At 39.7% G+C, this 15,392-nt stretch overlaps 1 protein-coding gene across 1 annotated transcript in view; it reads right to left on the reverse strand.

Annotated features, from left to right (window-relative positions):
• The window catches only part of LAMB3 (laminin subunit beta 3), a 79,064-nt gene that overhangs the window by 31,355 nt on the left and 32,317 nt on the right, over positions 1-15,392 (reverse strand). The window contains exons 5-13 of the mRNA XM_088153320.1: positions 15,247-15,361; positions 14,923-14,996; positions 14,519-14,710; positions 12,814-12,877; positions 10,566-10,753; positions 9,075-9,195; positions 7,047-7,235; positions 5,385-5,540; positions 1,813-2,009 (exon numbers count right to left, since the gene is read on the reverse strand). Of these exons, the coding sequence (XP_088009446.1) occupies positions 1,813-2,009; positions 5,385-5,540; positions 7,047-7,235; positions 9,075-9,195; positions 10,566-10,753; positions 12,814-12,877; positions 14,519-14,710; positions 14,923-14,996; positions 15,247-15,361 (1,296 nt within the window). The remainder of the gene's footprint in view (positions 1-1,812; positions 2,010-5,384; positions 5,541-7,046; positions 7,236-9,074; positions 9,196-10,565; positions 10,754-12,813; positions 12,878-14,518; positions 14,711-14,922; positions 14,997-15,246; positions 15,362-15,392) is intronic.

Genomic DNA, 15,392 nt, shown 5'->3' on the forward strand with positions numbered 1-15,392 from the left:
ATCTCTAAGTAAGATTAGACCAGCTTTGTACTTGAAGGGGAGAGCACCAGGAAATCCCAGGTCTGTGGACTAAATTGGGACAAAAACACATCCTAGATGAAGTCAGTGGCAAACCACTTGGGTACTGCTGTCAAGAAAGCTACATGGAACTGTCCATGAAGTCATAACTGGTGATGTAAAGGAGATTTCAGTGTTTTAACTAATACCGCACACCTCCTAAAGTTCACAACTTTTTCTGAAATAACATTCTAATTTACTATTTATCTTACCTATTTTTATCTTTATGATATATCCTCTCTTATATATTCTAAGAGAGAGAGAGATTATGCTTCCGCCTTGATCATCTCAAGGTCAAATGATGGCTTAAATAACTAAAATATAGTTCATTTGGTTGCTCTGGAGATACAAAGCAAGATACACCCCCCCCCGCCCACCTTATGAACTGCTTTTAATTCTTTAGAAAAGTAGCAAGATTTTTTAAAAATTTACTGTAATAACCTTTAATCAATAAGAGTCTGAGAGATCTGAAAAACATCTCCTCTCTGTGGTGTGTTCTAACCAACTACCAACTAAAACAGGCTAAAATGCTTGTTTATAACTAGGTGCCATAAAGAAGCCCCCAAGCCACCAGTTTGGAACCCCTTCACTTCAGCATATATGAAGAGGAGGTACCTGGGAACAATAATATTGCTGCAGATTTCTGCATGCAGATGTGATCACTTCAAAGACCTGATGCACTATTTGCTATGTTGTCCATTTTATAAGACTGCCTGGTAGAAAAATATGTCTTCCATCTACATAAAACATTGCAGGATATTGGGGAATTTCTATAATAAACAGTTTTAAATTCCTTATTTGGCAACACCCTTTTTTTTTTAACCTGCTAAGGAAGTATTTACTTTTTACAGGGCTCCTAAGCTTTAAATGGCTCCAAAGTTCCATGTTTTTTGTATAATGCCTATTCAGGCACATTTTCTTTCTCCCAGCTATGAAATTCAGCAACATAACCTGAATCAAAGCTGCCATCTGAGGTACAGAGCTCCAGATGGCATAGCAGTTCTTCCATTTTTCTCAAGAAAAAAAAAAAAAAAAGCAGGAGGGCTCTTGTTTGAATGCTTCTAGCCAAAGGCACCTCTCAAGCCTTAGAGGCTAGAAACCTCAGGAAACAAGAGCCACATGGATGTCTGGAATGATCTTTATTCTAGTAAGGCAATGGAATAGAGTCTTGAAACCCTGTCAAAGCAGTTCTCCAGATCTACTTATACCTAGCAGAGCTATTCTGAGTCTCTTTCTCACATTTCCCCCCTCCCCTGAACTAAGGAATCTTCTGTGTAATGGCCTTCTCCCTCCTCTGTGTTCCCAAGGTCTGTTAGACATTCCATTGTTTCATAAACAATAAAGTCTAAGAAAAGCATTATGTCTTAATTTTCCTCAGTGTATAAACTAGGGTGCTTTTAGATGCCAGGCTCCTTTTTGGGCAGCTCTTCTGTCTTCCACTCCTCAATGGAATTTCTGTGGTAAAGGAAAAGAATGGAAGATAGCATGGAAAAACATCAGAGGTTTAGAAATGGGAAGTAGTGGTCCTTTCAACAATTTATTCCTGTAAATTTATGTGGATAAGGCTGGGGGATTCAGCCTCATCTGAAAGCATCTGTAGCAGGAGAACAAAACAGTGTCTTCCTCTCAACAACAGACTGATAAGTGCCCAGCTTATGGAGCTGTGAACTGTGATGGCTCCAAATTTCTCTCTGTCTTCCCACACTCAAGAATTGGATATTCCTGATATTGCCGTTTCTTCTTTGCAGTTGATACCTGGTTACACTGAAGGCTGAGGGAATTCTGAGGGTGGCAGTTGCAAGGCCAGCAGCCTTCGCCGCTCGCAATTTTCCAGTGATTCACAGCACACTCATCACACTTCTCTCCCACCACATTAGGGAGGCAGACACAGCGTCCAGTCTCATCATCACAGGGAACATGGCTGCGACTGCCCAGGATGTTGCAGGCACAGTCTGAAAAACAAAACAGAGTCAGCTGCCTTGTCAGAACTGCTATAGGAGGAGGAAGAGGAGGAAGTATCAAAGCTATCTGACACAAAATAGTATCAGACTGAGGAGACACAATTCTGGACTATACTACTTCTGGTCATAGGCAGAAAAGAGCCAGTTTTTCAGACTGTTTTTCCCCACACTATTGTTCCATGCACTGAATTTGTGAAATTTATTGCCACACAGTAGTTATTATTGTGAATTTAGATGCTCTTTGAAAAAGGATTAGAACAGGTTCATGGAGGAATGAAATCAGTTCTTCCAAATTAGGAGTAGAGTGCCTCTAAATACTACTGTTAGGGGATAAGCAATGGGGAAGCCCTTTATTCTTATCTTCAAGCCCTTCCTAGTAGTCCCTGATTGGTCAATGAGGAAAGTAGAATGCTAGGAAGTCTGAACAAAGCAGCTAGCAATAACAAAAAATCTGGAAATCACAAATAATTAATTCAAACTAAAAGGTTCTGTTTGAAGAGGAAGGTGTGAAGCCTTTCTTACAAGCAGGTAGAGGAGAAATGGGTGTGTGTTTGTGTCTGTATTACTGCATGCAGTTTGGAGACATCTAAAATAACCAATTTTAAAAATGTATTCCTTCCTAGCAGGATGAGTGTTGGGGGGGAGGGGGATCCACACTGACTATTCCTCTATATTTGTGGAAAAATAGGTCCTCCTCAATGGGCTGCAGCTTCTCTCTTTGCCGTGGGTTGAAGTTCCTGCCATAGCAAACAACCCATGTGCCAGGAACAGAAAGGGGGAACTACTTGAATCTGTCTGTAAGAAGACAGATGGTAAAAAAGCAAGTGAGGAGGGAAAAAGAGGGAAGAGTTTTAATTCAGAGTAAAATATGAATGTAACGCAAAACTAAGATTTTAAGATCCACCTTTACAGGAGGTCTATCCCCTTGCCGATCTTGGCTGATCTCAAAAAGTTAAGTTGGGAGAGACCTACCTAGGACATGGATGGAAGACCAGCAGGAAGATTAACTAGACTGAGAAGACAAAGAGTCCACGAAAAATGCAAAGGAAAACACTTCTGTATATATAGCAACAAAATACATCTGTATATAGTCAGCGTAAAATCACAACTCCAGAGAATGCTCATCCTGCATTTAAATAATTTGGCCAAACACTGTGCTTATCAGGTTGCTACCACTGCTGGCCTTTGCTACTGTATTTCAGCATGGTAAATACCAGGACAGACCCACAACTTTCATTTCTTGAAAGAAACGGAGAGCATATGTTACCCAGAGTATCCAGTTCTTTTATGCAACAGCAGCTAGGACTGTCCCATAACTGGACATACCGGGGGAGGGGGGAGGGAAGGCACATGGAATGTACCAGCTCAGAAGAAGAGGGCACCGAGGCCTCAGCAGACAAAGCAGCCTCGTCTGCAGGAAATAAACATGGAACATTCAACCAAGGATCCCCATATCTCCAGAAACATTACCTCTTGCTTTAGCCTTCCTATAAAACATGGAGCTGAGGAGAAGGAATTGCCAGGATACCTACATCTACTTCTAGAGCTTCAATTTGAGAAAAAATCTGGTTGCTCACTGGCTGCCCTGCCGACTGAAGCTGACCATTATAAAGCACAAACACTGAAATCTCCAATCCAGGAATTATAAACTTTGGTGTCTGGAGTATCGTTCAGACTGAGGGTCTGACTGAACTCAGTATAAATTCTCTTTCTTCCTTTTCCTTAGGTGAATAAGGCAGACAGGCAGGCTTTTATGAGGAAAAAGATTGCTGGGGTTTGCTGCTGTTGTTCTGCCTGAACAAATTTAACAATTACGTACTGCCACCTCCTGGGAAGTAACTGAAGAGCAACAATATTGCTCATATATGGCTACTGGTTGGGACTTCACTGAAATTCAAATCAAAACAACACAACATTTGCATGGGAGACTGATGGTGATGATGAATGAGAGTTGTTCTAAAATTTCCATGTAAGAAGTGAGATTAGTTTTGCAAGCTGATGCTCATCTTAAATCACATACCCAAGTTCTCACTACTGAGAGCTGGCAAATAAACGTTAGGATCTGCAAATATGAATGCAAGTAGAATTGTCAAGGCAATTTTGAAATTTTAAAAGACAAAACCACTTTGAGCCTGGATTTAATGCCTACCGGAAACCTAGAGTGGTGAAGCTATGCCCTGATTCACGTATTTCATCATGATTTGTTTATTAAATAAGTCACAATTGTCTGAGTTTACATAACACAGTAAGCTATAAACCATGATTTACAAACAAGGAACTCACAATGGCCACCTTTGCACAACACAGCTGCACAAGACATCTCCTCTTCTGCCTACTTATCTCAACTCCATGCACTGGCAGGGCTCTGCTGGGGATGCTGATCCATCTTCCTCCAGAGGCCTTATTTACAATCCTCCCAGCCACTACAAAGGTGGCTGGAAGGCTGGCTCCACTTCTCCTGCTTCTATTTTTTTTTTTTTATTTGCTTGCTTGCTTGCTTTTCTCAAGCAAAAACCCAAAAAATCTGCTGTGATGCAGTTGGGATCAGCACCACCACAGACAGATTTGGGGAGCTGTTAACCAATATCAACTGTCTGTGCCTTTTCCCCCCTTCTCCCAACCCCACTGAGCATGTTGTATGAGCATACAATATTGCTTAGTGTGAAGTTTCAATTTAATCACTGGGCCTGGCTGCATGAAAAATGGGTCATGGTAAAGTGATCTTGGGGCTTCAATATCCACAGCACATTCTATATTTATCATATAATTGCAAGCTCATTAAGGGAATACACATAATCTCATAAGCAAAATTTAATTTTCTAATCTCACAAATTTTAACCTTCTAAACTGGCCACTGAGCTAAAATATGGAAAGGGGAAACCAAAATGGCCAATTTCTGCCCAATAAAGAGATTTTTAAAAAAATACAGAGCATTTTACAAGGAACGTGCATGTTTTATCTTATGCTGGAATTAACACTGTATTTTAACATTAATAATGGAAGACTCAACCATTTCCTTTTCCCAATAATTCATAATGTAACCTAAAGCTGCATATCTCCTAATATAGCCTAAGGTACTCCATCTTAAAATCTGAGCCATGTAAACTTCTTTACCTTCTGTTCCTGATGAAGAGATTTAGAAATCTCAAAGCTTACTCTAAATACTGTGCATTTTTAAGCAGATACTATTGGTTGATTTGTGGTACATGAAAGATCAGTATTGGACTGTTTAAGGCCAGCATCCTGTGACAATGAGGGAATATTGGTTTGTCATGGCATTCTAATGCTATTATAAACCGCACCTCAGGAAATGGCACAAGTAATTTGCAAATGCATCCTCTTGATCTATTTCAGGTTTCAACTTACCTCTGCAACCTTGAGGATTAGAGTTGGTCAACTGAGTAAAGCCAGGCTTGCAAAGATGACAACGGTCTCCTTGCACATTGTCCTTACAGACACAACGACCATCCATGGGATCACAGCTAGAATCAGGAACAGTGCCATCTGGATCACACTCACAAGCTTAAAAGAAAAAAAGTTAAAATTACAGCATTTTAAAAGTTGCAGCCTATAGTCAAAACAACATCAAAATTAAAGAATAGCCTGGGAATTTACATGGGAATTTAATATTCTTAATTTCTCCTAATTTTCCTCTTAACTTCTTTTATTCGCCCTTAATGTGTAAGTATCGTGAGTAGACAAATGGGTACTCTCACTCCGGTGGGAGGAAAAATGCTGGCGGCGCCGTGCAAAAAGGAGTTGGGAGCAGTTGCCGGTAAGCGCGAAAAGGGCGCGAAGCAACGAAAACCCCGCCTCCTGCGGAAACCCCCAGCTCTGCTGTAGGAAGGAGGCTCTGGCAAACCACTTCCGAAAAACAATTCCCTTGAAAACTGCAAGGACTCGTCCAAGCAGTCACTGCAGGGTCAGCAATGACTGAGTGCAGACAAAAAAAAAAAAAAAAGTGTAAGTATAGCTGCATATTCTTGGATGTTTAAAAGTTTGGTATGGAACAAGGCCTGATGTCCAAGCCTGGCAGGGCAAAACCTGGACAGTAAGGAGCTGGTATAGAGCAAAAGATGTTCCGCTTATTAGTGATGAAGACTTACTAATGTTACAGTATGCAGTGCTGTGATGTTCTGAGTAGTGTTCCTCATCATGTATCTTCCTAACCTTAATAAAGAACCAATAAAGGAAGCAGAGTAGGCAGGTGGGCAATGGCAAGATAAGCTCACTAGACCAACAGGAAAAGCAGGGCTGGGCTGGCAACAGGAAGGACATTTTACTATGCCTCTACCATCTTTGGAGAATCAATGAGGAGAATTAGCCAGTCAGCAGGAATGCTGGTCATTTGCACCCACCCTACCGGCTGCATTTTCACTCCATTCTGTAACTATTCTTGGATACTGTTAAGAAGAACAGCCACCACTGGTCTGATAGTCATTTAAAATTGGTCCATACCAGCTGGAGTGGAAACAGCATGTGAATAAATAAATGGCATTCACAAGTTAGTTAGCGGTAGGTAACTAAATTTGGTTTCCCTCTCTCCTCTATGGTAAATGGTGCATACAGGCCCTCAAATCAGGCCAGGCTGTTTTTGAATGCTTCATTTTGTTTTGCAATAGAATTTTTTGAAGAGTGAGCTGAATTGGGGTAAAAGGAAAAAAAAAACATTTCTGTTATGAAGCCACCAAAGTGGCTATCCCTATTTCTCAGGAAAATCTGAGAACTGCCTTCAGAAAGAAGGCAGCTAGGGGTTCCCATCAGAAGTTCACTGTATCTTCAGCAACCTTCAGTGTTCAGGTTTCTACAGAGTTTATTAAATTGACAGAAAACATGACTTTGCCAAGAGTTACCTGGAATTTTATATTCCTTCCTTTCCCTTTCCTTTGCTTGCTTGCTTTGAATAAATTAAATAAAAACTTTTAAAACAGAGAGAAAGTAGGCATGTTTTTCTGAAGTTTCCATAAATAAAACAGGTTCTGGGAAAAATATGTTATGAAACTGAGAGAAGGCTTAAACACCACTTACGGAGGCAGACCTCTGGATGGCCAAGATCATACCGTTGATTACGAAAAAAGTTTATTTGGCAAAGTTCACAGTTCCTCCCTGCGGTGTTGTGCTGGCAGTCTTCACACACACCCCCACTCATTCCCCCATTTGCTTGGTATACACTTAGGTCAAAATGACATTTGTGGGAATGTCCATTACAGTTGCATCCTAGAAGGGAAAAGTAAGCCACATCTCATGTGATGCTCAATAAAAAAAATGGTGTTTAACTTTTCAGTTTCACCACCAGATGACACTTTGGTGTCTTTATCAATTTTAGAAGTACATAAAACTTTATTAGAGGAAAATCTATATATCAGGATCATTAAATCTGGGCTACAAACATCTGGATCACCAGAAGACTGAAGCACAGACACAGAAATCTGTCACTTTGTTGCCATCTTATGGTCATCTGGACTGTTGCAACCCAAATACAGTAGACCTAAAGTAAATTAATTTAATGGAGATATCATTTATACCTTTATAATCCATGTTATCAATTTTGGTGATTTTTTTTAAAGAACATAATCTGCATTTGTGTTTATACACAATTAACTTACGCATTTTACTGATCTCTAACTTTCACTAACCAATGGTCTTCGTTTTCCACAATCACTGGGGAAATATATATTGTGTTAAATGTAACTACTCCTAATATATGCTTTCTGAATACAGTTGTCCATATTATATGGAACTTTTCCAAACCTATACTTTCTTCTATATGCATTTTTCCCAATGGTATACTATCATTCTGCAACAGAGTTCACACTGATAGATCGCACTATCTCCCTCTTTAAAACCACCTTTGATAGATTTCTTTTATATTCTGAAAGAGCAATGGTTCCCATCCTGTGATCCCCAGGATATTGGTGCAAATAATACAGGAGGTCTATAGTATGCATGCCAAAATAAAATTAGAATATATTTTTAAAATGGATAAATTCTTATAAAATTCCAGATATTTGATTATTCTCATGAGATTTGCAATCCAGCAAAACCTCAGCCATTTTTTAAAAGTTAAATATATTTAATCTGAATATTGGGCAGACATCATCTTGGGGGATCAGAGATATCATGGCAACTGTAAGCACCACATTACCAACACTTGGCTTCCACAGAGGTCTGCAAAAACTTTCAATGATGATGTCATAGTAGGCATAAAACAAAAGGTTGGGAACCACTGATACAGAACATGGTGGAAAGCTAAACTTAGCTTGGCATATTGTCTTGGTTTCTCAGTGGAAAGATAGCAGGTGCCGTGCATGCTTTGAAAGTAATTCAGAAGTGCTTCAGACCTAACGCCAGCATGAGCACAGTATCGCTCCACTAACACTGACTGATATTTTTTCAGGCATGTACAAGAGCCTGAAGAAAAGGCACCACTGTTTTGAGGAGTTCACTCCTTAAAGATACTGCCATCTTCTTTAAAGCAACAGCACCTTTATTTTTTCAGTCTGCCATAGATGCCAGAAAAATGCCAGAAAAATGTTTAATGAATAGCAAAGAGATGTTCTGTTAGCCCAGTGTTTTTCAAACTTGGCAACTTTAAAATGTGTAGACTTCAACTCCCAGAATTCCCCAGCCAGCATATGCACATACACATATACACATACATGCAAACATACACACTTTCCTGTTAAGAAACCAAGGCAGCATGACAAGGAAAAATAAAACAATGTAAAAATCAACACTAAAACTTAAAAAAGAAAAAACAATAAAATATCCATCAATATGAAAAAAGACCAAATTCAAAACGTGTATATAAAAATCACTGCCTCTTCTAATGTAACTCAGCATTCTGAAAGGTTTAAATGTAGGATATGTCTATGTTCAGTTATTTTTTTTTTATTTTCCCCTTTTTATGATTCTCTGAGTCAAACAACTGAGATATTCTTGCAAGGTTTTCTATAATTATAACATACACCAATACTTTTAGGAATACTACCTATATTTTTGGAAGGCTTTATTAAATAAATACATTTTCCTAGGAAGTCGGATAGGCATACATACTACGACATTCATTAGGATTATCATCTTCAGCAGGTCTCCATGGCTGGTCGTTGTAAAAGGATGCACATTGGTCACAGTTTGGTCCAGCAGTGTTGTGTTGGCACATACAATGCCCATGAACCTAGAATGTAAAGAAAACTTAGTTCTGACAGCTTGGGAGCTTCTCCTGCTGCTGTTCCCCTGAAGTTGCTTCTCACACTCAGTTGCTTCTCACATTGTGTCTCTTTCGGTCCAGTTTGACAGAAAACAAATTCCATTTTAGCTTGTTTGCAAGATTACTTTCCAGCTCTGTCTATGCTGATACAAAGAGCTTTTTGTGCAAGTCAGGTACTGTCTCTCTCAGTTCATATTTAACTCTGAAATGCCAAGCTATTTAGCCCTAGAAGGCATCGTTACCAAGCCTAATCCATGCCCAGCCAGAAAAACAAAGAATGGTGCCAGATTCAAAGAGCCATTAAATGAATGTTTAATGTTGAGGCCTCTTCCCATAAAAAGCCCACCATCTTGTCTAGCCAATGTTCCTTCTGTCCTCCTGGCCATAATGTGAACTGGTAGAAAAGAAGAAAAAGGAGCATATGAACAAGATAACCACTAATTATTTAGAGGCCTTTTAATGTTGGAGCCTCTGCAAATACCTACAACCACTCATATCCTTTCCAGCTTGCCTGTCTGCCTTTGATCTTTGCCAATTTGTTGCAAGCTCCCTTTTCTGCAAGACGCAACAACACAGGTTTTTGTCAGTGTAAAAGTCAGAGTATCAGCAGCAGCTGCAAGCTAGTAATAGGGACGGGGGGGGGGGCAGGTAAGTGGGGAGTGATCTCAAAATCCCCCTTTAATTTTTCCTTACTAACAAACATTAGTAAGCTCAAACATTTGCCCAGTCCTGACTTGCATACTTTTCTACTCCTCTTTGGAGCATTTCCTACTTGAAAGGACCAGAAATTGAATTCTCCTCATCTCTTCTGCCTCTTCCTCATCTCTCCAAACCATAAACTATGATTATAAGAAAGAGCTACTGACTGAAGGGTAACAAAGGCAGCTAATCATCTTCCACGCAGATATCATTTTCTAGTCATCTGTATTCAAATATATAATAACTTAAATATAAGTAAGCAGCTGATCTTTTATTTAAAACCTGGCAGAAGGTCAGGGCAGGAGTCTAGCTAAGCTGTTGGGCATGGAGCTTTTAAGATGGTCAGAAATGCATTCAAAGCAGACTAACTCCTGCATTGTGCCAGACTATCTGTTTTTGAAACTCAGTCTTAACAGATGACAAAAACTCATCCCTTCTGACAGTTAGACACTGCATAATGCCATAATACCAAGAAATTCTCTCTGTTTTTCAAAGCACAAAGTATTTCTAACACATTAGTGCACACCTGTAGAAACATATTCTGTCACTGAGAGATCAAAGTGCAGAGTGGACTCACTAGAACCAAATGACATGCTAGAAAGTTATACAAAGCAATGTTTCTGCATCATCTCTCTCACCACAGCACTGGGCTCTCCAGAAGAGGCATCAAGGGCAGCACAGCGGTCGGCATGCCCGTGGCAGAAACAGCTCCCTTGCACCTTCATCTCATTTAAGGCATAGAAAGCACTGGGTAAGCGGTACCCTTGATGTGGAAAGCGGGACAACTGTGTGAAGTTGATTCTCAGGTTGGTGAATTCAGCCAGATCTATTTCAGATGAAAAACGGAGAAATACATAAGATGCTGGGACAAGTACCAAATAAAACTCAAGTTCTTTAGCTGTATTTTCCATGACCATACAGGCTGGGAGAGTTGTGTGTAAATTTCTTTGTGAAGCAATTCTTGGGAGAAAGAATAGGGTCGTTATTGAGTCCCAACAGCCATGTATGGATGTGTGTGTGCATGCATGCATGCACATGGTGTGAGTTAAATACACACACATACACAAATAAGTTCATACATAGGTATACCCAAGCAAGTAGCTGCAATGCCCACAGCTCCAATGTAACATGGCCTTGGAGAAAAACATTGTCAAGGGTATTGGTGTGAGTTTAAAATAGCAGTTGGTGCATTCATCACAGTACATCATACTGCATCTGTGCAACATTCCTGATCTTAAAGGGGCCCAATCTATGCACCAGCTGTGCAGCAAATAGCTGGTGGTGCATGTCACAAGATTTTTTGTGAGTTTACAGAATTGGTTGCAAGACACAGTGCAAACCACATACTGACACATTTTTTCCTCTTTTATTAAAACATCAAACAGCATTTACTTCAGCTCTCACAACCTAATCTTACAACTATAATTTACAACTTGCGGATTGCATTCCATTGCTCAGTCCCTCATTCCTCTGCATGTTTAGAAATTAATCACAGCAGTGGTGTACCTAGCTGTCAATCATTTTTTTAATACCCCCCCCCCAATTCATTTGCGGAGAGTTTGATGTAGGGGTTAAGGTGTCAAACTATAAACCTAGGGTTCTAGTCCTGCCTTAGCCACAAAGCCAGCTGAGTGATCTTGGGCCAGTCACTTTTCTCAGTCTTAGGAAGAAGGAACTGGGAAGTCACTTCTGAAAAATGCTGCCAAGAAAACTGGAGGGAACAATCACCAGGAGTTAAAACTAACTTGAAGGTATAATTTTTTTCATCCATCGCTGCTGTGTCACCACCAACCACTAACAGCAGATTGGCACACGGTCAGCAGCAACCCGACTCCACACCTGTTGCTAACCTCCCCATGCCTTTGGCAGCACACCCCCTTATTGTCTGTACTACGGGCAAACCGCCTCCCCCTCCCCGGTATACCATGGAATCATGGTGCTTCAAGGTATTTTAAAGATAATTTTTTTGTCTACTGAAAATGTTTACAAGCTGTTACGTTAGCTTAACTTGTATGTACTGTACACTTCTCTAATTCTAGCTACCTCTGTTTAGAGTTAAGAGAAGAGTTAAGATACTGGCTGACATTCCCTCTTTTAGGCTGGGAGTGGCTTTTCTTCCTGTTTAGAGGAATGTGGACACTGCCCAGTCCTCTCAGTTTCACCCCACTAACATTGCTCTTTACCAAAACCAATAAAAAAAATCTTCAATAGGCAACACTGTCTAGGTCCAACTTGGGTTGTCAGCCATCATACTTCTTCCCAGTTTTCCTACAGGGAAAAATCTTCTTATGGGAAATTTAGCTAACTCTCCTGCACTCAGATTCTATTTATTTATCAGTAAAATTAAAAGAAAGTGTTTATTTGGGTGCTTGATTGGCTACAGAACTGTCTCAGAGGAAAGCATAGACACCTGCAGGCTGTCACAGTGAATTTTCATTTGGGGGGGAGGGAGACACAAAAATATGATAAAGCAGATCTGAAAACATGATGTTGCCATGTTTCAATCATAACATCATCAGAATCCTGTTATCCAAATGTGTGAACAAAATATAACAATTCTACCCCAAAAATAATATATTAAATTCTGATAAATGCAGGCAAGCCTTATAGTACCTAACCATCTTATTTTAGACAATAATACGAAATGCAATATTTATTTCAGTACTTATTAAGAGATGCCTTACCACCTAGCTGGGATCCCTCCCTAAGTAGGCAGAGAAATGGCATCCATCTGAGATACTATGTACAAGAATCAAAGCATGAGCAACCTCAAAATAAACAAGAAACAGCAACCATCCATAGCTACATAGAGTTCTGCTTCTTGTAATCTTCCAGTAAATCTCAAACCCACCTTTTGCAATGAAACCAAACCAAGCTCAAACTTACTGTTAATTCGTTGGCTTTGAGATGTCGTCATCCCAGATGCAAGGTCTACGGGGTTGAACTCAATCTTACAACAACAACAAAAGAAGAAAACTATTAAAATCACAGGAAGAGTTCCTCTATCCTGCTTTTATAAAAGCCATCAATGAGATGGCTCCAACTCATGATAAACTCTAATTCTAAATAATGGCAGCTTATTGCAATTGGTTACATATGCTGGTGTAAACTATCCAGTCAATCCTATTTGATACCTCTTGCCATTAAACAAATTAAGACGCTTTTACTTAATGATTATTTTAGCGTTACAAACCTTTGTTTCTGGTTCTGACTTCCTAGGAGAGCAACAAGCAACTGATCTCAGTTTGGACATAAGCATAAACAAACCACAGATGGAAGCTCACTGTTTGTTTAATCACTAGAACAGGTAGGAGGAACTGACTGGGAGAGATTGGTTAACATGCATAATTATTAATAAGCAGACATGCTCAATAATTCCAACCTATTATGACACGGACATGAGCTCAATGTCACGTTCGGTTTTTTAAGTGTATTTTATACTATAATCAAAATGATAGTGCACACTGGCAAAAGATAATTATCTTGAAATTTTGATCTAATAGGCCCTTATTAAGTGGACTTTGGATACTACAGATTAAATTTCCATCTGGACATTCCCCACCACCACCACAATGAAAAAGTCCATTGCATCCAAAGTAATACAGACTAGGCAGTTAAATTTATCTTAATCTTAAAACAACTGCTGCAATTTAGATAACTTCTGTCAGACAACATGGTTACTCAAATTACATAAATGGCATAATAACAATGTCATGCCAATTATATGAACCATTGCAATGATGTACCTTTCTATTTAATGGAATAGAGTAACAGATATCCTCTCCCCCTAAACAGTATGCTAAAATGAGATTTTACCATACTGTGATTTCACCAATTTGATTATGAATTGTGTGACACATCTATCTTTCTTCCCCCCAAAATATAGCACCATTAATTAAAATATAATCATAGAAATTTTAAAAAGAAATAAAATGACCACTTAATTTAAGCTATAACATAAAGATTAGTGATGGTTAATCAACACGTCAGAAATACTGTCAGGAACTGCTGTGCATTTCTAAATTGTAACTTCTCCAGGAAAGAGATGTTGGAACTGAAGCCTACTTGAATCTATCACTCTGATCTGAAATCTCAGCCAGCTGATCTAAGAAATGTCAGGAGTGGGAAATTGGAGACGAGATGACACATAGTTATGCCTGAATGAAAAGAATGCAAAAGTTCATTGGCCTTGACCTTGAAATGAGACTCACTCAGGCTGGAATCACACAGCTACGCCCTTGAATGAAAGGCAATCTCCTTCATAGGGCAGGAATGAGCTCTGCCTGATGGCTGCTTTCAAAATGAACAAATCAACTGAGAACTTGGAGGCAGTCCTTCTGGGTGGTGGCACCAAGACTATGAAACAGTTTACCCCCTGAGGTTCAGTGGTGCTTTTCATTATTGCTTTGTTTATATTGTATGGCTCTTGTAAACTGCCTGGAATTTGACTTGGCAGTATATGATTACATGCAATATTATATTACAAACTAATGCAGTACAATACAATAAAATATATATTCCATACTGTAACTCTGGGTTCAGTAAATCCAATATAGTCTTCTTAGCCCAAAGAGTATTGCATTTACAATACCTTTCCCCCATACTGAGGTGGTCTTTGTTGAGTCTGTATGTCCTTGCAATGGACATCCTGCCAGGTCTGAGGAAAGCCCTTGGGGATCCAAGGAAATGAAGCAGAGCAGTCCGTGGACAAGTACTGATAGATCTTCCAGGTTGTGCCAAAATCAATAGAACGCTCAATCACTATGCCACCTGGCAAAGGACTCTGAAGAGAGAGAGGGAAGGACAGATGACTAGAATTCAATAATCTTACTCTCTACCCTTAGCAAGACAAAAGGAGAGACAAGAACTAATCAGTGTGATTGATCTAGAACCTAGCTAAGATTACAGCAGAGATCAAGATTCTCTTTGGTTTGCAAAGGCCATTTGAATCAAAGTTTATTTCCCCAAGAGGTAACAGGAGAGCGATGTACATACCCTGAAGTCCAACAGGAGGTTAGCAAGCTGAAATTTATTGTCTAGATCTAGTTGGAGAGAAACATGATTCACATCTGAGGAGACAAAAAAAAAAAAAAAGCAATTATGAGAACAGTGGGACATGAAGATTATGAAACTAAAGAGCTTTTTCTAAAAGCTAGATCATCCATTTCCGCTTTGCAGTTAATCTATTGAAACTCAAGCCCTATTTACTAAATCCACACAACCCTTGTCCCTCTCAAATCATTGTTCCTACCATAAGACTGCTTTACAGCACGTCCACATCAGGCTCTTCCCCCCCCCCCCCCCAAGTCAGAGACTTACCATTCTGAGATTGCCACCACCTCATGTGTCCTGTAGAAGAGAGAACATTTTCCACCCGGTGACTGTTGAATGCGTGGGGGGTTCTGGAATCACATCGACAACATTTCATTTGCCACTGAAACAGAATAAAAGGCAGCCATTAGATT

Source organism: Python bivittatus, unplaced genomic scaffold (genome assembly GCF_059951505.1).
Source record: "Python bivittatus isolate LINGU-HERP-01145 unplaced genomic scaffold, Pbiv_v1 ctg000700_np1212, whole genome shotgun sequence".
Classification (NCBI taxonomy): Eukaryota; Metazoa; Chordata; class Lepidosauria; order Squamata; family Pythonidae; genus Python; species Python bivittatus.